This window comes from Chiroxiphia lanceolata, chromosome 9, assembly GCF_009829145.1.
Source record: "Chiroxiphia lanceolata isolate bChiLan1 chromosome 9, bChiLan1.pri, whole genome shotgun sequence".
Taxonomy (NCBI): domain Eukaryota; kingdom Metazoa; phylum Chordata; class Aves; order Passeriformes; family Pipridae; genus Chiroxiphia; species Chiroxiphia lanceolata.
The window spans coordinates 13,717,577-13,741,969 of NC_045645.1; the positions used below are offsets into that span (position 1 = coordinate 13,717,577).

Sequence of the window (24,393 nt, forward strand, 5' to 3'; positions counted from 1 at the left end):
AAACTCAAACAAAAAAACCCAAACCAAAACCACCCAACTGTCTGGAAGGAATAAAACCTCTACAGACACTCCAGGTTTTGCTCTTCAAGTCAGAACAGAGCCCATGTTGTGATCAAAGTGGGCCCACTGCTGGATTTGGGAGGTAAAACCTCTGTACTTACTGAACACGGTTCAGCAAACTTGGGTCTCCTTCCCCCCCCTTTCCAGGCAGTGTTCCAACCTTGGATCTCTCAGCTCAAGGCGAGTGCCAGGAGCTGCTCTTTGTGTCCTTCCGCCCCAAAACTTAGGATTCACAGAGGGCCAAGCACAGGCTGTAATGAAAATGCAGGATTTTATTTAAAAAATGACCAAGAAAATGCCCTTGCAGGACTCAGCAGCATGAGCTTGTCCCTCCCCTCCAATCCTGCTCCGAGACGCAGCCACAGCAGAGCTGTCCCGGAGAGAGAAGCCTGGATTGCACAGGTGGAGCAGTTTCAGAATCAAACAGCATATTTTGGTCTTTATTCTAACAAATGATACAACCAAAACTGACTATTAGTGAAGAGAAGATAAAAACAGGGACCAGACAACAGTAAAACGCAAGAGAAGTGACTTGTTTCCATGGGAGTTACAAACTGTCAGGAAAATAAAGAGTGAAACTGCAGCATTACAGGAATTGGTTAATCCGGATTAAATAATGCAGTTCTCCTGGCGGGAATTACAACTCAGGAACAGACATGAAAAGAACAGAGGGTGGGTGGGAATATCAACATAACATGGTGGGATTCCAGCACAAACACACCCAGAGGTTTGTGTAACAATGGAATCGCAGGGAGGTGAGTGCAGTGGCTGGACAGCAGCTCCTGGAGGGGAAACCCAACACCTTCCCTGTGCCACAGGTGAGAGCAGGAGGTTGGAAGACCAGTGGAACAGTTGGGTTCAGAAACAACCCATGGGATTCTCCCGCAACCATTTCTGAATTTGGTTTAGCAAAATTTGTGGTTGTCTTTTAGCAGCCAAGAAAACCTCAGGAAAGCTGTGGTGGGATGGGAGCACAGCCCTGGGCAGGCTCCAGGCTGGTTTTTCTCCCCACCTGCCCCTGCGGTGTCTGAGTGCAGCAGGACACGGCCATTCCCACTCAGCCCATGCCCGCTCCCTTTTCCATCCCACCTGGACACCCACCCCCAGCTGGCAGGTCCAGAGGAGTGCTCCTGGTCCCCCAGCTGTTCCCAAGCCATGGGGTCTCTGCAGGGATGTCCCTCCTGCCCCTGGGATGAGCTTGAGCTGCCAGACACACACAAGACTCCGTACAAAGATGGTGGATCTGTACTCCAAAGAGCACAGCACTGGTCCCAGGGACCAAACCTTCCCAACACCTGGCCTGGCCTCGAGGAAAAGGGGAAAAGCCAAGCTGAAGCTCTGCTGGATCACTCCTGCCAGAAAAATGAATTTCCCAGAGACACAGGACCAGGAGATGGGAAGGGGGAGGGACCCTGTGCCCACCCCTGGCTGTGGCTAAGGTTCCCTCCAGACGGGGAACACCTCCCCAGGCACTGCTGGAGCTCCTGGGAGACATTCCCGGCCTACAAACACACCAAGTGTCCGTGCAATATAATCCCGGGGAGAAAAAACAGCTTCAGGGAAGAAAACATGGATATCAGGGTGGACAATCCCTAGGGAACCACAGCAGCACAGCCACAGCCTGTCCCCAGGAGGGGCTCAGCCCAATGTCCCTCTCACTGAGGATTCCTGCAATGTATCCATTGGGAAACTGTGCCCCAGGTGTCCCTAAGTGTGAGAACTCATCCCTAGGAATGTTTCAGACAGCAAACACATCCCAAGGGCCAGGGGAAAATGTACCAAGAGCAGCTCTGGGAGCCCCTGGAACTGGAGCTGGGGTCCAATCCCATGGGAGTCCCCTCCCTCAGCTCCACAGGCAGGGAGGGGAGGGAGGAGGAGCAGCCAGGTATGTTCACTGGAATAATACAGAACAAGGACAGTCACTCAAAGCTGTTCCCACAATCCAACTCAGAACAAGCCTCAACAGCAACTCACTGCAAAACCTTCCTGCAAACCCTACAGGTGTCTGGGGGAGCAGCTGTGTCCTCAGGGGGTTCAATCCCCCAAACCTGCAGCCAGAGGCCACGAGAACCATAGGAAACACTTCCAGGACCCACTGGGGGCTTTGAGCAGAGACCTCATGGCCACAGTCACCACTAGGGAATGTTCCAGAGGCAGATGGAGCCACAGGCCCCTCAGTCCCACATGAGGCCACATAAACCCCTTTTTCTGTTCTTCCCCCAGCCCAACCCCCATCCCTGGTAGTGGCTGCAATGCCCAAGACCCACAGCCCCAGTGATGCTCCTTCCATGTAGCCATGGAAGAATTTGGGATAACTAGAAATGCAAAGTAACACAGACCTGTGGATCCCTCCCTGTAATGCTGAGGAAAGGGATTTCTGACATTCACCTTTAGGGAAACCTCCTGCCTGTGCTGGAATTCCCAGGACACTGGGTACTCCTGTGTGGCACCTGCTTCAGCTCCTGGCACAGGTTCGGCAGCTACACAAAACGTTCCGCCCTGAACGGGCACTGGGAATGGCCAGGACAGCCAGGCCCCACCAACACTCATCCCAGGATCCTGGCTGGCCCTGAGGAGCAGCAGGAGGTGGGTGCCAGCTCATCCCAGAAGTGTGAAACACTTCAGGAATTCATCATTACTTGGGAGATCAAGTTCCATTATTCCCAGCGGATGTTGCACACCTGCCCCAACACAGTACTGCAGGAGCCATGCCCCTTTGCTTGTTTCCCTACAATTTTATTTGGGATTTGAATTTGAATTAACAACTCCAGTGTATCAATCCCAGGCTGCAAAGCTGCACTTCTCCCCTGTCCCAGTGCTCCCTGTTCCCTGCAGGTTTATAGCACAGTTGGGAGAGGATCAACCTCACCCTCCCACTCCAGTGCACATGGACTTTGCAGACAGTGATTCCCTGGGACTCATCCTTGTTTTTCCCCATGCAGCCTCTTTGGGATGGATCAGATTCCAGCAGTTTGGAATCACAGGTGTACCTGACACCTTGCCTTGTGCTGAGCCCGTCCCTTGATCCCTCGTGGGCAGCACAGCTGTTCCCTCCACTAAGCATCGATGATCCTCTTCATTATAAACTTTGATCCTTAACTCTATGGAATTCCAGAAAAAGTTTTGCCTACAGTGCACAAAGAATATAATTTGGAAAATATTTACATATTTGTACAATGACACCACAGCACTTGAATCTAAGTTTCTTCATACAAACAAATAGCACCATCAGCCTTTTGCACAAATCCTGCCCAACAAACCCCAAGAAGCTGGATTATTGTCAGATGAGGAGACTGGAACCACTGGGAATGGGAATAAGCTCGAGGAGCTGGAGTACTGAAACACCCATGATGAGGGTTGGACAAGATGAGCTTTAAGATCCCTCCCAACCCAAACCAGTCTGGGAATTTCTGTGATTAAAACATGAAGAGGCAGAAAATTAATGTGGAAATGCCCCAAACCAAAGCTCTCCATGAGCACCACGATAACCCCACTGCAGGGAACCTCCTCCTGCAGGAAGGTTTAATGCCTGAGCTTGTCCTGGTGCCTCTGTGCATCCCAGGTTTCCAGGGGCTGCTGAGGGCACACCCAAGCTGACCTGGTGGTGCTCGGCCATTCTGGGGCAACTCTCCCAAGTGAAGGGCAAAATAAGGATTAAAAGGTGCCATTCCTGGCCAGCCAAGTCCAGAGTGCTCCCACACCCTCAGGGACCCCCCCGCCAGAAAGCACAGCAGTGAGAGAAGGGATAGCTGGGAGCAGGAACGAAGGGATCAGACAGGGATAGCACCAGGCTGGGCCTCCCTCCCTGTAGGGCACAGCTGGCTCTGCCCTGGATTGCAGGAAATCCAAGTGTCCAGTGGTGCCCTTTGGTTCATTCATCTACAGCCAAGGCATTCCTTGAGGATACCTCCTGCCACATTCCACGGCTGAGCTGTGCAGCTCAGGAAGTAGGGCTGGGAAGGGCTCCCGGGATGGACAGGTGGGTCAGGGCTCACATCCAGCCACGGCCCAGCTCCGGTGCCGACGGTCCAGCAGGGCCTTGTGTGTCACCAACAGCGTAAAAAATTTAAAAAGGAGTGCAGGTCCTCCTGCCAGGGCTGGAGCTGCCTCTGTCAGGGCTGGCTGTGCCACAGGGAACAGCAGCAGGACACTGCTGGAATCGGGAGTGGAGGAGATGCCCACTGTAGTGTCAGTACATCAGCCATTGATGCCTGTTCCCTTTTCTCCGGGGTTATGGAGTTTATCCCTTCCTGTGTGCCCCACGTTTCTATCCCTAGTGTGGGTGCATCCATTCCCTTTCCCTGGGGACGCCGGTGTGGATATTCACCAGGAGCCTTCCAGTTTACTAGAGGTCCGGGAAGCGGCTGGGGTCCTCCTTGTAGTCATCGGGAATCGTGAAGATGGAGTCGTCAAACTCGTCGTAACGGAACTCCTGGAACGTTACAGTGGCTGTGATGGTAGGAAACACAGGGATATCTGGAGAGGGAGGAAAAGAGAACAATGAAGGGCAAAGAAACGCCAATAGTGATACCAACCCCCATCCCTGGTAGTGTCCAAGGTCAGGTTGGGTAAGGCTTGGAGCTACCTGGCCTAGTGGAAGGTGTCCCTGCCCATGGCAGGGGGTAGAGTGGGATAAGCTTGGAGGTCCCTCCCAACCCAAACCAGTGTGGGATTCCATGACCAGCCTGTCCTGGTAGAATACAGCCTGTCCTGGGCTGTCAGGCTCACACACCTCACTGCAATGCCAGACATCCTTAGGATGTCTATCCCTTAGGAAAGGTGTTACTCCTTATGGTAGCCTGTGCTGTGATCACTTATCCCATAAGTTGATTTATCCATTTCTATCTGTTACAAATGCAATAGCTTTCTATGTATTTGTAAATGGGACACATCACTAGTAATCCTTGAGGAAAAGGAAATGCAGGATTTCTACAAAATACTTCACTCCTGACTGAGATCATCCTCTAATGCAAGAATAATCCAGCATATTCCACTGTTCTTGGAGTAAGGCTCCAACATTTATGTTCTCCTGAAACTACAGCAACACTGTAGGCGAGAGTTGTTTCCCAAAACTCAGACCTTTCATATTGAGGACTAAGTGCACGTGTTTAGATTTGGAGAGGATATAAGGGAAAATTTCTTCCTGGAAAGGGCTGTCCAGCCCTGGCACAGCTGCCCAGGGCAGTGGTGGAGTCCCCATACCTGGAGGGATTTAAAAGCCGTGTGGATGTGGCACTTGGGGATATGGGTCAGTGGTGGCCTTGGAAGTGCTGGGGAATGGCTGGACTCAATCTTTTCCAACTCAAATGGTTCTGTGATTTTTGGATACACAAAGCCACAGGAGTTGCTATGTCCTTACCTAATTTGACAGGAAAGCCTGGTGGAAGCTTCATTTGAACAAATTCTCTAAGTTTGTTAAAGTGCTTGAAGGGTGCAATTACTTCTAAGACATTCAACAATCTGCAAAGGAAAGTAAAGCTCGTTACAAATCCTTGTTCCACAAGTTGTCCCTCTAGAACAGGAGAAACACGACCCAAGGGGCAAGTGAAGAAAAGAAGAGATGAACAGTGACAGCATCCTTCTCCATCCATCTCCTCAGAGCTTGTGTCACCCTCACATCCAGTTCTCAGTGACCCATAACTACCACAGGCAACAAAACATCAGGATATTCATTTCTTATCCTCGTTTTCCACAGGAGACTAAAGGATGTGGTACCATCCCCCTTCTCCACAGACACAAGGAACTGACATGGGTTTGCATCGGTTTCCAGGACACGATTTTGTGCTAAAACTTGTTATGTGTAAAAACATTTCAGAATTCTGTAGAATCAGGTGCATCAGGGAGCAAAGCTCTGCTCTTATCAAGTCAGATAAGAGCCTCGCTCCTCCAACATCAGCCACACCAGCTCCCCAATTTTAAGGGTTTTCTTGCTTCACTGCCTGACTTCACCCCTAGGTTTTACACTGACAGCTCCCACCCTGAGGATATGGAGGATTCTGCAGTTCATAAACACAGTAAAACATTCCCTACACACAAATAACATCCATGGGCAGTAACTTAGACTCACGATTCAATTCCTAAGGGGAATTCCTGGCTCATGGCTATCGTGGCTTTGAAGGTTTTCTTGCTCTCCTTGCAGACCAGCTCCCTGCCCAGATGAGGAGCTCTGTGAGGGAGAGGGGAGAGGCAAAGTGAGTGTTTCCCAGGGAAACTCTGGTTTTAAAGGAAGGAAACCAGACTTGAGTCTGAAAACGTCAGTAAAGAATCCCTACTTTCAAAGTATTTGCTTTATTAGAAAAACTGTGCACAGTAAACGTGAAAAAAAATCTTAATTTAGATTGGTCTGAGTTCTGCTAAACCAGGAGACAAGACAAAACCAGGGACAATATTTTCAGAAAATCTTCAAACAATTCCTCGTAACCACTGTATTAGTAAGCACTACAGGAAGTGTTCATTAACAACTCCCCAGAATATGTCCAGCTGATTCCAGCTGTTAATTAAAATAGTCTGTATGTGAACAGAGTATCAGGTTAAACTAGAAAAAGCTTCATTTTTTTCAGTTCCTCAGCTATCCCTGGAAGGCAACACTGGGAAGCCCAGGTAAGCAAATTCTGGTACAGGAAAGAAACAGGCAGGTAACAAATAACGTAAAGTTTCTTTTTCTTCTACTTTTATTTTTGCTGGAAACTTGGATTTCCCATTGAACTCCCACCAGTGAATCAGATTATTAGACAAAGCAAAACCCTATATACACACATATTTCTGTCCTACTTATTCTGCTTGAATAGACAAACCTATTTACTCTGAATATTCATTCTCTCTCAAATACATTAAAAATTAAATAGGTTAAAAGAACCCAGACAGATCCATGTGCCCTTTTAATAACCTTGTGCTGTAATATTTCCATATCCCCTGGTAATTATAGGATTGTCTAATACCTTTGGAGAAAGGACTTTTGTCACTTCTGTGACATACTTAACTCTTTTTTTGGCCCTTCCTGCTGCCAGCAGGTATTCCTAGAAAATAAACTCAACTGCTTGAATCTCCTATAAATGAAGCTCATGGAAATTCATTTAAGTTACAGCTGTTCCCTCCTTATTTACACACCTAAAGAAGAACATCTTGAAGAGATCGAGCCAGCACAAGAAGATCCCTCTGTCCCTGCATTCCAGAAGTTGGCATTTCTTTACACTGCCACTGGAGTCTCATTGCATCATACACTTTTATTTTAAACAGTGAATGGGATTGCTTATTACTATCATCAGATAAATTCATTACAGGAATGAATTTGTCAGAAAACCTTCCTTAAAAATAAAAAAAGCTACTTTAAATGTAGATATTTTAAAAATGTTTCCATTTCAAGCCAAGGAGTCAGGCAGATGCTCATCCAGTATTTCATCACTATAATTTTCTCTCAGCCTGGAGAAGGCTCCAGGAGACCTTAAAGCCCCCTCCAGTACCTAAAGGGGCTCCAGGAGAGCTGGAGAGAGACTGTGGACAAGGGCCTGGAGGGACAGGACAAGGGGAATGGCTTCCCACTGCCAGAGGGCAGGCTTAGATGGGATATTGGGAAGGAATTCTTGGCTGTGAGGGTGGTGAGGCCCTGGCACAAGTTGCCCAGAGAAGCTGTGGCTGCCCCATCCCTGGAAGTGTCCAAGGCCAGGTTGGACAGGGCTTGGAGCAACCTGGTCTAGTAGAAGGTGTCCCTGCCCATGGCAGGGGGTGGGATGAGATAACCTTTAAGGTCCCTTCTAACCCAAACCATTCCAGGTTTCTGGAATTCTAGTTAGATGCACTAATACTGTTCACACACACAGGTATCACCTTCCCAGCCCACTGAGGAACACTGAACACCTGAGACACCAAACCCAACCTTCTTCTGTCCCCCCAAAAAACATAAATAAGAAACATCCACCAAGTAGAGAACACAAAAAACCCAACCAAATCCCTCACACTCCCAACCCAACCACATAAAGGTGTCCATGAGGCAGCAGCACTTACTTCCCACTCTCAGCAGAGATGTACTCCTCCCACGTGATGGTGTTAGGGGACGGCGGGGTCAGGGACTGCCGGCGCACGGGCTGTGCAGGGAAACACATCTCCTTATCCATCCTCACATTCCCTTACATTTCCCATTCAAATCCTACAACTGCCCTTCAGCTTTGGAGAACAGTAACAGTCTTCCCTGGGCTTTTCTATCTCCTGCTCTCAGTCTCCTCTGAGGTATTTGGCCTCCAAGTGGATTTTCTATAGAATTGGGCTGTTTTCCTCCATCAGTAATCAGTTAATTCAAGTGTCTGAGTGCCAAGTCACAAGCACCAGCTAACACAGAAATCAATTAATCACTTTAAATGCTCTATGTGTGCTCCCAGCTGATGTCTGGCTCATTCTGAAGAGCTCTTGATTTCCTGTGCTAATAACAGGCTTTGCTCCATGGTAATGAAACTGAAGAGAAACACGATTGCCTTTCTGGTTTTCCTTTCATTCCAGACAATAAAGATTTGGTCTAAAAGACGTCAAAGTGATTTGCCACAGCCAAACCCCTCATCTCTTTTAAGAGACAAATTAAGCCTGAAATACCCAATATAACCACAGAAATCCCTCAGTGTTACACTAATCAGGACAATTCACCACCATTATACTTGTAGGCTGTGTTTATCATTTTAAAATTAAGACAAAATAAAGACATTATATATTTTGCACAATGACTGGTGTGAAAGATTATTCTCCTATGCAAAAATTCACATACTGTGGAGGGTTTATCAATTATACCTCAAAATTTTGCTCCATTAAGTTGCCCCCTTTGCTCAGGCTCTCCATGATCGCTTTATTCCGAAGGATGTCCTCCTCACTAAGGTGTTCCCTTCTTTTCCTTGATTCCAATACAAGTCCATTCACCAGGTAGAAATCTGCCAAAAAGTTTCCTACTCTTTCCTGCATGAAAAGAATAAGATAGAATATTATACTTATATTATACATTTAAATTCTTGTGTATCCAAATAATAAGGGGAACCGGAGATTGAAATGGAATTCACCCAACCACCCACACGAGCTGTCAGGGGGCAATCCCAGAACTCCACCTGGAACAGGTACTTCTATGAACGGAAACTTTAAGAATTTAGGAGTGGGCAAGGGAAATCTGGCTGAATTCCTCTCCCACAGGACTCCCATCCCTGCATTTCTGCAACAGGACCACACACACTGGAATCAGCCTGCAGAGACCACAGAATCCTATAATAAAGTATTTTTTAGTACAATCTGTTCTCCCCCTGCCCAACAGCTACAGTTTGTCATCTTTCTTCTTATTTTTTCCTTATGAAGGCAGCCCAGCAGAGAGATTCCACATGGTCCAACCAATTGCCACATGGTGACAATTGTGGGGATACAAGGAGAGACATTTTATCTTCACTCTGAACACCTTGTTCTTTTGGAATCCCAGACTGGTTTGGGTTCGGAGGGACCTTAAAGCTCATCCAGTTCCACCCCCTGCCATAGGCAGAGACACCTTCACTAGCCCAGGTTGCTCCAAGCCCTGTCCAACCTGGCCTTGGACACTTCCAGGGATGGGGTAGCCACAGCTTCTCTGGGCAACCTGTTCCAATGCTTTTCCCACTGTTTTTTCATCCTCCTTCATCCCCTGCCACAGCACCACCAGGTTCTGAACCGTTTTCCCTGTGCAGTTCCCTCTACACTCACAGTTTTGTCCTCCCGGAAGAGCCACCCAGTCTGGGCCCGTGTGAAGGTGATGGATTTGGTGGATAATGTTGCAGAGTAAATGTCACTGCTCATCAAAATGTCAACCTCCTCTTCTGTTTCCATTTCAGATTCCTGGGAGAAAAATCACAACACACTGAAAAGAACTTACAAAATAATGATCACTTCTTCTAAAAATGAACAAATAAATACAAATCCATAAGCCTTTGGAACTTTTCCCAGAACCAGCATTTTCTGAATTTTCAAACTGTTTCATAAAACCTCTGGCCAAATGGTTTCCAAATAGTTTAATCTTTAATATTAATGTGAATAAAGCATCCCAATGGGATTTATCCAGCAGATCAGCAGCCACACCCTTTCCACAGGCAATAATCCATCTGCTTAAGTAATTGGAGGATAAAGCTGTAATTAAAGACTTCACTAATTACAAGGGGTCCAGTGCGTCAGACCCTCACACTGTTATCAACCAAACTGGCCATGTGAGTGACTAAAAGGATGCAGAGAGAGGGAACGAGTCTCAAAACCCACCTGACAACACCTAAATTAAGCCCAATGGAAAGATCAGAAGTAGCACATGTCATAATTCAACCATATTTTTTCAAAATATTCCCAAGCACTGGTTTTCATCACAAAACTTGATGTCCCCTACACGGTTCAAGTTGTACCAACTGAGCAAAAAAATTCTTTGCTTTGCAGTTCTTCGGGTGTTTTTGAGGCACATTTTGCTTAATACAGCAAGTGAGACTTCCAAAAACAGTCCCACCCCCTTCCCCAGCATTACCTCATGGTGTATTCGCTGGTAAACTTTTTGCTCATTGTCTAAAACTACAAAAGATTCAGAGGGTGCAGCGTCACCGTTAAAAATGAAGCTCAAATCCCCTCGTTGGCACTTCATGTCAGTAAAGTCTATCAGAGTTGTGTCCAGCCTGTGAAAACACACCCACACTTTAAAAAAAACAAGACCCATAAACACTCAAACACACAAGTAAACTGAGTTTTCAAGCAGAAATGTGAATTTTTTAATCGCAGTCAAACACGTGAAGGGCTGAGTTTTCAGTGAATATTTCAGAGTGAAGTCCGGATGCAGAAATGACCACAAAAGTTGCTATAATGTTTTCTTCAGAAAATTGTATTGAAAACTACCAGCATGAGGAGGTGCAGAATTTACACAGTTAGGATGTGCTGCACATTGAGAACTCCTCAGCACATTATTCCACACATGGCAGCCTCTGATTTGAGCAACAATATTAGGACATGACCCAAATTCTGAACGGGACTAAGAAAGAGACTTTTTTTTTTAATTTGACTTATTTTCGTTGCTATTTCTATTTTTCCCCCTCACCAACACAAAGGAAATGCTTCTGCTGCCCTGGATAGCTGGAAGAAGATGGAGCCAAGGACAGTTCATATCCATCAGTGCTGGAACATTTATTTCTTTAACAAGGGTGGTTAAAGGACCTCAACTGAGTGAGCCTTTCAGCACTAAGTGGTGAAGGCTTAAATACTCCTTCATATAATGGCCACTGATTTCAAGAAAGAATCTGGATTTATCTACTTCCCCTCAGTTCAAGTCTCATACAGGCAGAGCACTCAGAAATGAGAAGGAAAATAATGGCCCCAGACTCAAAAGTCACTTTACACACCTTTACACTTTTATTAGAGCAAAACTTCCTACAGATTGAATCTTAGGAACCACATTCATGCCTCTTTGTTTGTTTTAAGCTTTGGAACCTAAAGAAAAAGAATTCAAACCCCCAAACTAACCCAGTCAAAGAGCTGAGCTTGGAAAGACTACTGAAAACACTGAGTTTGTGAATCTGTCACATTACACATCTAAAAAGAAAAAATACATGATTTTTTTTCAACTACAGACTGGAGCAGCAACATTTCTCTACAAAACACTGGAATTTAATACAATTATTTGAAACTGTGTTAAAAATATCCAACCCCTGGTTTTCACTGGCATGTCTGGTAGACAAAGCCTTATCAGCTGAACTGCTTTTGCTTTGTATTTACTTTAAATTCAGAAGAGAGAAACCCAGCCACTTTGAAGTTCCCAGCACATGCACAGCCACACTGTGTGTCACAGACACGTGCAGACTCCTCAGGGAATTCTCTGGGCCCACTGGAATCCAGGCTTTTCCCTGACATGCAGATATTTGGGTGCAAACCCAGCACTCACCTGATATTTATACCTTGTTTGTGTATTTTACATGCATCAGAAGGCAGAATTCGGGAAAGTAAAGGCACTAAAGAGGGGAGAGAGAAGGAAATTAGGATCTTGAGGTCCAGATCCAGACCATCCAGATCCAGATCCAAACCAGACCATCACTTTGACTCTGGGCGTATTTTAATGCAATTACAGCATTATCCATCATCATCTCAATCAAATACAACAGACTAATACCACGGTTATTTCTATTTGGTAACTGTAAAATTGATTTGTAATTGTAAAATTGATTTGTAATTGTACCCACTGCTTTCAACATCAGGACATCATTTATATTCAGTCACAGCTAAATCATTTATACATTCTCCTAACTTGTCTTCAAGCTGCTTACAATTTTAATTCTGTGATTTGACAGTTTATACATTTTACCAACTCAAAGCCTGGTTACAATTAAAGCAGAACAGCCACAAGCAGAAAATATAATCCAAAGCACTAAGCTTAAAACATCAACCAAATGTTAAACCACCATTGGAACTGTGAAGCCACGTGGTACCATGACATGGAGATCTACAAGGCTGCAGTTGTCCTTACTCTAAAAAGAATTTACTTTATAATAATAAAACTAAGACACAGAACAACATTTCAACAGTTTCTTCAAAACTGCAAAGAATTAAGACCATCCAAAAATGGACTTAGCTAACAGAGCCAATATTTAGGACAGAAGCACTGCCCACAGCATCTTTTGCCTTCAAAAAAGGAAATATATTAAAGTAAATAAATACTATAAAGAGAAGCACAGTGCGACTCCTGGAGCAGAGCACCCCTGGAAGTTGGCTTTATTTCAACTAAGCCTATACTGAAGCATATAAAAATCATGGAATTCCAGACTGATTTGGGTTGGGAGGGACCTTAAAGATCATCCAGTTCCACCTCCCACCATGGGCAGGGACACCTCCCAGTATCCCAGCTTGCTCCAAGCCCCATCCAACCTGGCCTTGGACAGTCCCAGAGATGGGGCAGCCACAGCTTCTCTGGGCAACCTGTGCCAGGGCCTCACCACCCTCACAGGAAGGATTTCTTCCTTATATATTAGTATAAAGTATTATAAATTACTAACTTAAATGTCAACCAGTAGCAGAAGGTACAGAATGAATGCTGGAATGGTTTGGGTTGGAAGGAGCTTAGAGTTCATCCAGTTCCAATACTCTGCTACGGGCAGAATCACTCCCAGTATTTTGATAGGATTCAGACACATTGATCATTGTTACTGCATTTTTACTCCCTTACTTACATTTTTCTTCTTCAGGTAAGAGGAGGTGGAAATGGAGGCACCACTGGAGGTGACACAAGCACAGCAGAGCAGCTCTGAGGTGGAGCCAAGTCTGAAGCACCTCCCAAAGAGCTGCACTGAACTCACAGTCACCACTCAGAACAGGTTGAAATTGGGGAAATTAAGTGCCCCGAGTCCAGTTGCTCAACTAAATTGCTTAAATTGTTCAGTGTCAGCAATGAGCCACATAGAGCCCTTTTAATATTTCACTCTTCTAATCATCAGGTTTTTGAAGCAAACGGCTTGTTCTCCCCTTTTTGTGCAACTGGATTAAAATAGAATTCGGCTCAGAAAACAAATACGCAAAAATAATTCTGGAAAAAGCTGACTGTCCTTTCTTTATGACTCAGATCTTGGGAACTGAACTGTGATCTTCCCAACACACAAAGCAGGAGAGAAGTGAAGCTTTAGAGTACAAGTGTGCTGAAGGCTGATTATATTATCTCCCTGTGGAAGGAATATGCAAGCCACTCACCCCAACTTTGAAAATCCCAGTGAAGCTCTAGATAGAAGTCACCTAGCTGAGAAGAAAAGAAGAATATATTACCAAGCTTTTAATGCTTAATAACCATAAAATTTCCTGAAAGACAGGCAGAAGTCTGTCTTTCAAACAAGAACACTTTCTCCAATATTGTATTGAATTTATACTGGACTTAAACATTCCTGAAGCTTTAACTGCAGTAGAATCAATGCTAATAAAATCATGTATTTCATTTGACTCTCATTTTTATTTACTTTTAAAAAATTAAAGTTCACACAGCTATTAAGCTGTGGATTGCAGAAGATTTATTGCAAATGTGTGTTTAAAAAAACCAAACCTTTGGAGTTTTATGTTTGCTTTGATTGATCACATGCAACTGCATGGAATTATAATTAATTATATAATAATTAATGAGTCAGGTTTCAGCTCAGAGTATTGCAGACACAAATTTCAGTTGGCCTTCTGGAAATGTGCTGAAGTCATCAGGTAAAACTTCCTCTGCCTCCACCAACATGTGTCAGGCAACTCCACGATGAGGGTGCCCAGGGTGGATCACCTCAATTTCCAGAGGGATAATTTAATTAACTTTAGATAAATAGCTGATTTGCCACAAATTGCTTTCCCTAAACTGAGGATTATTTCACTATGCCCAAGAGGAATTAATTCTGCACGGAGATGGAAAATTAAACCAAAAATCTCTTTCACTACTAAGCAAGAAAAGCAAGTGTCATTTGTGACTGGTGACTCAACAAATCATTAAATTATTCATCAAAACAAAAGATTTAAGAAAGCCTTAAAAGTGTAATAAAATAAATACAGATTCTTTACATTTTAGATTGCAAAGATGACAAACAGGACTGTCTTACATAAACCTTTTATCTGAATTTCTAGAAGTGGAGAAGGAAATATAAACATAATTCTGTGACCCCTCAAAATGGATCCTGTCAGCCAAGATTGCTCTTCAGAGCAGAAGAGATTTGAAAAAAAAATGTAAAACTTTATTACAGTTTACCAGATTGTCTTTTCTTTGAAAATCAGTCACTACTTTCTATCACATCAGTTTTGACAGCACAACTTACCTCTTTCAGGGCTTTTAATAATCGAGGTCGCTTTTCTTCAACACTTTCCCTGGACTGCTGCTTGAGCTTCCTCAGGAGTGCTGAAACTGAACAGGAATTAACTCCAAGGTCAATCTATTTGTTTGGTAATCTATCTGTTTTTTAATTACAGGTGTTTTACTTAACATCTTAAAAAAAACAACAATGCAATTTAATATTTCATCAGCCTGTGGAGAAATTAATTTTGAGTTACAGTAATTAAACATCAGTCTGCTCTGATCACAGCAGGAAGAAAGGTCCAATAATTTTATTAACTTACTGTTTATAAAATTATTGTTTATTAAATAAAGCATATAGTCAAGAGGGTTTTTTACAAAGGTATTAGTAAATATGTGGGTGCAAATGTATGTTATTGAACATGAGTCTACAGACTGTGTAACATCTACCCCTCTGAGAAAATTAGTAGTGAGGAGCTGACATGAGAATATTGTTGGTATATTATAAATCAGGGCATTAATATATTAATAATACATTTACATATATAATACATAGTGAGTTTTCTGCTATAGGAATGTACCACTACACATGGCAATACCCAATATTATTGACATCCACTAGTGAGTGGCAGTAGAATGATTTACCCTTTACTACTCCACATCTGAGGGGAATAAATAATAATTGGATAATATATTAAAAGATATAAATAAAATACTTAAATATACAAACAAAAAATAACATTTCCCCACTGGCCTGTTGAGATGCAAACTAAAAGCCATATCCCAATGCCAACTGGTGTATCAAACATCCCTGTGACCACAGGGAGCAGCTCCAATTAGATGATCCCACGCAGCTAAAATCCATCCTGCCCATGTCACTCCCATTCCAAACACAGAAGGCTCATGAAGAGCTTTCACAATCATTAAATGCTGAGCAGGGGGAAGATTTTGCTTATGTAACCTAATGCAATTTCTTATCAAGGAAATGGACCTGCCTGATCACATTGAGATACAAAAAAGTTCAGTTGAAGAGAAACTGTTGAGAGAACTAAAAGAGGGGGATGATAAAATAACAGAGCTTGAAGAGCTTTGTTTTCCTGTTCTGAATGAGGCCTCAATTTTGGATTAATTGGGCAAATTTGGGTTAACGAAGAGGTGCTTACTCATCTGTCTGTCTCCATAGCTGATGGCTTCGGCCAGAGGGCTCCATCCCTGAGCATTTTTCACCTTTACTGGAGCATTATGGGCTAAAAGCAGGTGGGCACATTCTGGAACAAAATATTCACGTTATTAACAGTAAACAGCCAGGATGCAGCAGTGTCGGTCATAATAAAGGAAATTATAATAAAGCCAAAGTTGTAGATATTAATATCAGATAATTAACAGATTATCAAAATACATATCTGGATTCTGACTCACTTTAACAAACAAACCCATTTATGTAAGTACTTACAGCACTTCCCTGTTCAATATTAGCACTAAAAATAATTGGTGATCAACCACCAATTACATAACACTGAAGACATGGCCCTTCTGCTTCTCAGAATTTGCTTTTTATAAAGCTGCATTTCTGCATATTCTGTAAATGCACAGCTACATAGGAAATATGTTTAATATATTACATCAACTCTGCTTCACACCCAAACTCCTGTACAAAGAGACAGCTCATGGCCTTCCCCTCTCTCTTCATCCCCCTCTGCCCAAGGGTCCAACTGATGATGGGGACACAGATTTTGGGCTGTAACATCCTGGAATTTAAACATGGAATTTAAGGAGGGCAAACAGGCACCTCTGACCCAGGAAAGCCTGTACACCACAGCTCCACTTGCATTCTCTCTCCATGGGTAAAAGGTGACGGGTGATGAAAAAGAGTCCTTAAAATCAAGGGGAGAAGGAAGTCCTCAGTGTTTCCATGTGATCCTTGGAAATGGTTCTTCAGTTTCCAACCACAGAAAGTTTCCTGACCACATATCACTAAAACCATCTGACCCATCTGCAGGGGATGGAGCAGGACGCAGCTGGAGCTGAGGCCCAGGGAATGTCTCATCACGAAGGAAGGGCCTGAGAGAGGGACTTGCTGGGTTATTTTCCTACCACAGGTGTTACAGGAAACTGCACTAGTCATTCCAGATGCAACACCCCTGAGTCACTGCAAGCACAGGGACTGGGGAGGAAGAGATACTTCCCTGGTGAATAAACTATCTCCTGTGGTACATAAACAAAAGCCCTGACTAACTCAGCAAACACACTGAAGTATTTTTATGGTTCCTTAAATATAGTGCCCAAGACAAGAACATCACTCTGCAGTGGGCAGGCAAATAAGCTTGGAATTACCAGCCAGATTCCATTTCCACTTAAACAGGCTGGGAGAGCTGGGGGTGTTCATTTGGAAAAAAAAAAAAAGGCTCCGGGGAGACCTTAGAGCCCCTTCCAGTGCCTAAAGGGGCTCCAGAAGAGCTGGAAAGGGACTTTGGAAAAAGGATGAGGAGTCAGGACAAGGGGAAATGGCCTCCCACTGCCAGAGGGCAGGGTTAGATGGGATATTGGGAAGAAATGCTTCCCTGGGAGGGTGGGGATGCCCTGGCACAAGAGTAACCTGGGATAGTGGAAGGTGTCTCTGCCCATGGCAGGGGGTGGACAGAGATGATCTTTAAGGTCCCTTCCAATCCAGGTCATTCTATGATTAAACTCCATCTTGCACAAAGAACCTTGCTCTAGGCAAGCCGGACAAAGGTTCACCAGGAGTATCCTAAAGGATTTAGGGCTTTATAGTTGATACATGACTGACTAGAAAGAAGGTAAGAGGTGAACTGCAAACTGAAATCTAAACCAACCCAATCCAACCTGGCCTTGGATACTTCCAGGGAGGGGGCAGCCACAGTTTCTCTGGGCAACTTGTGCCAGGGCCTCTCTCCTGGTTTCCTTCTATCTCTTTTTGTGGAGAGGAGCTGAGTCCACCCTCTGCTCTTGTTCTGGCATCACATGAGTCCAACTGCTACAACTCTCCCACCCCACCTCAGTCACTACCCAGCTCCTTGATTTTGGTCTGGAGAACAGCTCCGATTTCTTTTCCCACTTTTCTCTTCAAAATCCATATGGCAGCCTCTTTCCAGGAAACCTCAATTTAGAACTAGCTTAGAACACAAGATCACCTTCTGGAAAACGGAAAAATCTTTTTTCCTCTTGCCCCCAAATCTTCAGGATCATTGAAGAGGTAACAAAACAGGTGGATTCACCTACCTTTATGTCCCAACATCACAGCAAGATGTAAAGGAGTGTTTCCTAAAATAAATCAGAGAAATAAAAGATATTAGATTCAAGGTATCAGAGTCCATGGCAATTCCTCCTCAGGAAACTTCAGTTTCTGGTCTAACCAAGGAAAACTCCAAAACCCACCAGAGCAGAGACATTTTTCCAAGTAACCACTTAGATTATACCTGTCAAAATAAATATATCTTGAGACATGTTTCATGGGCCAAGAGAGGTTTTTAATGATATCTTCAAACCTACCCCAGTCAAAGAAGTCCAGTTGTGTCTTCAAGAAAGACACAACCCAAACCTCTCTGTTCCTCATGGTATGAAGCGTCTGATCCCTTCCCAGACTGACAGATCTGGGTTAAAAGCTACTCAGAGATATGATACTGATTAAAAATTTAAGAGCCTATTTTATGAATTTTTCAAAGATTGAGTACACATTTTTTACTACTCCAGCATTGGATAGATGAGAAGCAACAGCAACTTCTCTACAAAGCTGCCTTTTGGTTATTTTAATGCCTTGTTTCCAAAGAAAGCTGTGGAGATTATCAACAGACACTCAAACCTGGCCCCATTTTCTTGGTGATGTTCATGACACAGGTGGGATTTCTGTTGTTAAATATTCCTTGTGAGGCCCCAGAGCTGTTTTTCTGGATTAATGCTGCTACCAGGCTCCTGCCATATTTTATTTATGGAGCTTAGGGATGCAAAGTTCTTCAATTTAACTGTATTTTACATGTTTAAACATTTTCGTAGTGGAGTTAAGAGAAGAAAATGCTGGAAACCAAATTGCTTTGGCAATCACAATGAACACACTTGGTTTAGGGTTATTTTACAGGATCATGTCAGCAGGAAGAACCTGCTCTGTGCAGAGGATGCGCTACACGAGAGGCAACCACACAAATGCCAGCACATGGAGCACATGGAATCTTGGATGGACAAGGAAACTCTGCCCTGCATGTCCAAGTGAGCTGCTCTCCATGTCCTGCAAATCATCTTTTGGGTCACTGGCAGCATCCAGGCAGGCCCATCCCAGCTCATTATGCTCATTAGGACTCACTAACCTCCCTGTTTCTATTAATAGCTGCTCCAACATCTGTGAGCCAATGCATCCCCTGGAATCCGGGATGCAGCCAGGCTTTGTGAGGTGCTGCAAATGTGCTGCAAATAACGTTCCTGAGGATCTGAGCATTAGCCACAGTGTGTGCTCAGGGAATGCAAATTATGAGAGCCAAGGGTAAACACTTTCATAACATCATGGAATCCCAGAATCACTGAGGCTGGAAAAGCCCTCCCAAACTACTGAGTCCAACCTGAGCCCGATCCCCACCTTGTCACCCAGCCCAGAGCACTGAGTGCCATGTCCAGTTGTTCCTTGGACACCTCCAGGGATGGGGACTCCATCACTGCCCTGGGCAGCCCCTTCCAATGCCTGACCACCTTTTCCATGAGGAAATTCCTCCTGATATCCAACTTGAGCATCCCCTGGCACAGCTTGAGGCCGTTTCCTCTTGTCCTGTCCCTTGTTCCCTGGAAGCAGAGCCTGACCCCCACCTGGCTCCACCCTCCTGTCAGGGAGTTGCAGAGAGTGAAAATGTCCCCCTTGAGCCTCCTTTTCTCCAGCCTGGGCCCCCCCAACTGCTCCTGGTGCTCCAGACCCTTCCCCAGCTCCATTCCCTTCTCTGGACACGCTCCAGCCCCTCAATTTCGTCTTTCTCATGCGGGGCCAGAACTGGACACTCTCAAGGTGAGGCCTCACCAGTGCGCAGCACAGACACTTCTATTTCAAAAAGTCAGTGCTCCAGCAGTTCCTGGGATCCTGCACTGCACAGGCAGGCAAACAAGGACTGTTTGCATAAAAACACACACAAAACACGGCACTTGCCCCCAAACATGCACAGCCTTTAACCTCTGGTAAGGCACCTGCAACACTCATGAGGGAGCCAGGGCAGTTTTCCAGCAGTAATTCAGCAAGAAGATTTGTCTACTCCACAATTTAAGCTCTTAAATGCATGTTATAATAGACATATAAGTAATTCAATAGGTGTATATATAGGTTTCTCCCAAGAAACTCATTGTTTTGGGAGTAAGGGCACTGGCCTTCCACTGGGCAGGAGGTTGATTTTAGGGAGCCCAACAGGTTGCACTCAATTAACACTCAAATTGTTTTAGCAGAACACCAAGAGTCTCCCATTGTACAGGATGTGGCTTTCCTGCACTGATCCAGCACCAAAACTGGACCTGGATTATAGACAATAACCGTTCCTAGGAGTTCTCTCTCCCCTCTGTCCCTTCCTTATCGCATCCTAGGATTCCTCTGGCTTATTTCTGAGCAAATCACAAGCTCCATTTCTCTCCCCCAAATAATTCCCAATTCAACTATGCAAACAAGTGACAGATGGACTCAGGCAGGAAGAAAACAGTAACACAGAAATCTTAGTCAGGCCTTTGGAATGTCAAGACATCAAGAAGTTTGTTGTGGGGTTTTTTGAACAGTTCAAGTAAAAACTTGGAGGAAGATGATGTGCCAGAGATCCCCAAAGTGTCCCAACTGTAAACAGAGCTGAGAAAGCAGCGAGATGTTAATGGGACATTTGTGTAAGATATATATGGATTAAAAAAGGATGTAATCAATGAGATGCACCTGGAGGGTGACAGAGCAGCAAAAAGGGGTCAGGAAGTGCCTCAAAGTAAAGATTTTGAGCTGCTGCTGAGTTACTTAAAGAGGAACTAGAGGAGGAGCAGGGGAGAAGCAGTAGAAATACATTGAGTGGGAAAAATCCTCCCCAAGTCTGCTGCTTTCATCCCACCAGGATTTGCTGCAGGGTTTGGAATGAAGGGGGCAGGATAAACATATCTGCAGCTCTATTTGTAACAACGTCCTGAGGAAAATGTGGTGCCAGTTGTAAGGAACACTCCTGCCCTCCTGCCTGGGAGCTGGGCCCTGGGTTACTCTGGACCTCCAGCTGTGTTTCCATGCCCAGTGTTACCAAGGACATGCCTTTCATTCCCAATTCCATTATTCCTGTCATCATGCCAGTCCCAAGACTGCTCTACTTTCATGTTGCTTTTGACTTCACAGACCACAACTGAGAAAAAGCAAGGGAACGTTTCTCTCCCGATCAGAAACAGAGCACAAGTGTTCCCTTTGCCACAACATCTCTGACACCACACACGTGTAACTTGGAATTCTCCAGCAGAAAGGGACCATGTTACTCTTGAAATAAGTAGGCAAAATAGAGATTAAAACTAACCATGAAGCTTAAGCTGATCTGCCAGGCTGATTTCTTTTTTAACAATATAAAATATTCCCCAAATTAAACACATTTTAAAATGTCCTGGCAAGACATTAAATATTTAGGCATTACAGAGCAGCACGACGATCAGATTCCCACCTCTGCCACTGCCACTTCTGTGGACAGAACAAGTTTGCAGAGGAGCAGGGAACAAGATTTTGCTCTCTCAAACCCCAGAATTAAAGCATTTAAAAAGAAAGGGGAGAAAAAGGGCTGTTTTTGTAGCCTGGGGAAATATCAAAGATTGCTCTGCCAACACCCAAAGGAACTGCTCATCATCTCCCAGAGTAAACAGGTGACAGCTTGGACACTTCAAAAAAGAACGTATTTTTTAAATGTGGGGGTTTGGACACAGAGCAACACACGAGGTCAGAAGCAGCTCTGCCAGCACTGGGAGGTAGAGAAGCTGACACTGTCCTTGGTCATATTACAAAAATCATGGAATCCTGAATACTTTGGGTTGGAAGGGACCTCAAAGTTCATCTCATTCCACCCTGGTGCCCACAGACAAGGACACCTTCCACTACAGCAGGTTGCTCCAAGCCCCATCCAACCTGGCCTTGGACACTTCCAGGGATGGGGCAGCCACAGCTTCTCTGGGCAACTTGTGCCAGGGCCTCACCACCCTCCCAAGGAACAATTCCTTCCCCAAATCCCATCTAACCCTGCCCTCTGGCAGTGGGAAGCCATTCCCCTTGTCCTGTCCCTCCAGGCCCTTGTCCAAAGTCCCTTCTAAAGGGGACTTGCACATCTCTGGAAAGCTCCCCCGAGTTCCCCATTCCCACTCCCCATCCCCTCTTCTCCCCGCGGTGCCCAGGCCCCACAGCCCCGGCAGGTCCCGCTCACCGTGACTGTCCTTCTGGGCGATGCCCTGGGTGCGGATGAGCGCCGAGAGCCGCCGCACGTCCCCCTTGAACACGCACTCGTGCACGGGGAAGGGGCCGCGCTCGGGCCCGGCGGTCGCGGCACGGGCGGGCGGGCGGTGCCGGTGATTGCCGGGTCCGCGGTGCCCCCCGGCCCGCCCGCCCTTCCCGCCCGTGAACGCGCCGCCGGGCGCCGCGGCCGCCTCGTCCTCGCCGGCCGCCAGCAGGTCCCCGTCCTCCTTGCTGGGCTTGTGGTCCCTGCGCAGCGAGCGGAGCTTCTCGCCGGTCATGGCCGGCGGTGCCGCCCGAGCCGCCGGGGCCGGTACCGCCCGGAGCCCCCGGAGCGGCCGCAGCTCCGCCCGCGCCTCACGGGCCGCGGCTCCGCGCCGCCATCTTGGGCCGCTGCTCTCGCGAGACTGCGCGGGGGGGGCCGTGAGCGCGGGACGGGAGTCAGGGAATGGGGCGGGAGGGGAGGGACGGACCGGGAGCGGGGAGCCGCCCACAGCCGGGAACTGAGAGCCCTGTACGGACAGCCCGGGGCGGGGGAACCACCCACAGCTCCTCACAGGCACCTCGGGTCAGACAGCCCGGGATGGGGGACCCGCCCCCTGACAGCCCTGTGTACAGGCACCCCTGTACAGACCCCCCGGGATCGGAGATCCGCCCCAGACCCCCCCCAGTCCCTCCATGAGCCTTACGGCGCTGTCCAAATGCTCCTGGAGCTCTGGCAGCCTTGGTGCTGTGACCACTGCCCTGAGGAGCCTGTTCAGTGCCTAACCACCCTCTGGGGGAAGAACCTTTTTCTAAGATCCAACCTAAACCTGCCCTGGCACAGCTCCAGCCGTTCCCTCGGGTCCTGTCACTGGTCACGGGGAGCAGAAATCGGATCTGCTCCTCCAGAGGAAACTGCAGATCCCTGGGGTCTTGCCCAGTCTCCTCCAGGCTGAAACAAACCAAGTGTCCTCAGCCGCTCCTCATGTGGCCCCTCCAGATCCTTCTCCGTCCCCGTGTCCCTCCTTTGGACGTTCTCCAACAACTTTAGATCTTTTTTATATTGAGGTACCCAATCGCATCCTCAGAACTCGAGGTGAGGCCACCCCAGCCCAGAGCAGAGCGGGACAATCTCCTTCCTCGGTGCTGTTTTCCAGCCTGTCATCCCTCAGTCTGTCCCTACATCCAGGGCTGCCCCATCCCAGAAGCAGAATCCAGCACTTGCCCGTGTTAAACTTCACACAGCTGGAGGTGTAGCCAGCATTTCTACATGGGAATAACAGCTCCTGACACTGCACTGATACATCTGCTGTCTCATGGGTACCAGGAGAGGGGATACACCGTGGCCAGGCAGCTCTTGAGGTCCCTGCTTCCTGAGGGACGGCCCTTCCCAGAGGGATGTGCCTGCCTGTGTCCATCTCCTTGGAGCAGCACTGCTGCTCCAGCACAGGGTCTGGTCGTCAGGAACTGCTCCCACCCATCTCAGAGGGGAAGAAGCACCATCTCTGGTGCTGTACATCATGAGGGAAGGGCCGAGGTCCTCAGTCCACTGCCAAAATCTGCTGTGATGACTCCTCCGGATTCCTCTGAGATGTGTAAAGTGCCAGGGTGAATCTCCTGATCCATGTTGGTCTGACGCAACGGAGAGATGACCCTGTGTATCTGTGCACTGCATTTACACAGAGGTGTAAACAAACCACACACAAATGAGCCAAATCCCAGAAAGAACAAGAGCTCAGGGATATTTCCTGTGTCATGGAGGGCTCTCCTTCCATGAATCCCCTTGCGAGCAAAGGAAAAGCAATAGGCCACCAATGCTCCTCTGAACAGAACATCACCCAGACTCTTCACTATTCACTCACTTCCCTCATTTTGGTGCCTATTTCCTTCCCTGAGGGACAGGGGAATAGAAGGAAAAGCCCCAATGTGATACATGACTGTGAAACAAGTTCCCTGGGGAACGATGGGACCTGGACAAGTTGTCTTCCTCAAAACCATGTGCAGGGAAAGGGAAAGAGAGGACAGTCACCCTGTCCTGGTGTCAGTCCTTTGAGGTCCATTGTCAGCTTAGAAAGTACCTGTTCAGGTCAGAGCTTCCTAATTTCTCACAGCAGCTTCTGCTCCAGTGCCAGTTCTGCAATTTTCTGCTACCAATAGTGGAATGAATAATTAAAAAAGT

General features: G+C 46.2%; 1 protein-coding gene across 2 annotated transcripts; it reads right to left on the reverse strand.

Annotated features, from left to right (window-relative positions):
* Positions 1-120: 120 nt before the first annotated feature.
* ANKRD13C (ankyrin repeat domain 13C) lies at positions 121-22,571 on the reverse strand. Of its 2 annotated transcripts, XM_032697094.1 has the most exons (14): positions 22,207-22,571; positions 18,050-18,091; positions 15,973-16,077; positions 14,835-14,920; positions 13,750-13,795; positions 11,957-12,023; positions 10,556-10,700; positions 9,757-9,888; positions 8,833-8,994; positions 8,062-8,141; positions 6,128-6,226; positions 5,420-5,520; positions 4,388-4,536; positions 121-311 (listed from the first exon to the last, which is right to left on the reverse strand). In XM_032697094.1, exons 1-13 carry the CDS (start codon positions 22,511-22,513, stop codon positions 4,406-4,408), a joined length of 1,503 nt encoding a protein of 500 aa, XP_032552985.1. In that variant the 5' UTR covers positions 22,514-22,571; the 3' UTR covers positions 121-311; positions 4,388-4,405. The 2 variants fall into 2 exon arrangements, with proteins under 2 accessions (XP_032552985.1, XP_032552984.1); XM_032697093.1 differs by lacking the exon at positions 121-311 and having other exon boundaries at positions 313-4,536.
* Positions 22,572-24,393: the final 1,822 nt, after the last annotated feature.

Excerpts from the sequence above, each read along its gene's own strand:
- ANKRD13C (XM_032697094.1), bottom strand. The coding sequence starts at position 22,513 with ATGACCGGCGAGAAGCTCCGCTCGCTGCGCAGGGACCACAAGCCCAGC. Across the intron at positions 16,078-18,049 it reads TGTGATGTTGGGACATAAAG|AATGTGCCCACCTGCTTTTA; the intron begins GTAGGTGAATCC and ends ATTTTGTTCCAG. Across the intron at positions 5,521-6,127 it reads TTCCCCTTAGGAATTGAATC|ATTGTTGAATGTCTTAGAAG; the intron begins GTGAGTCTAAGT and ends TTTCCTTTGCAG.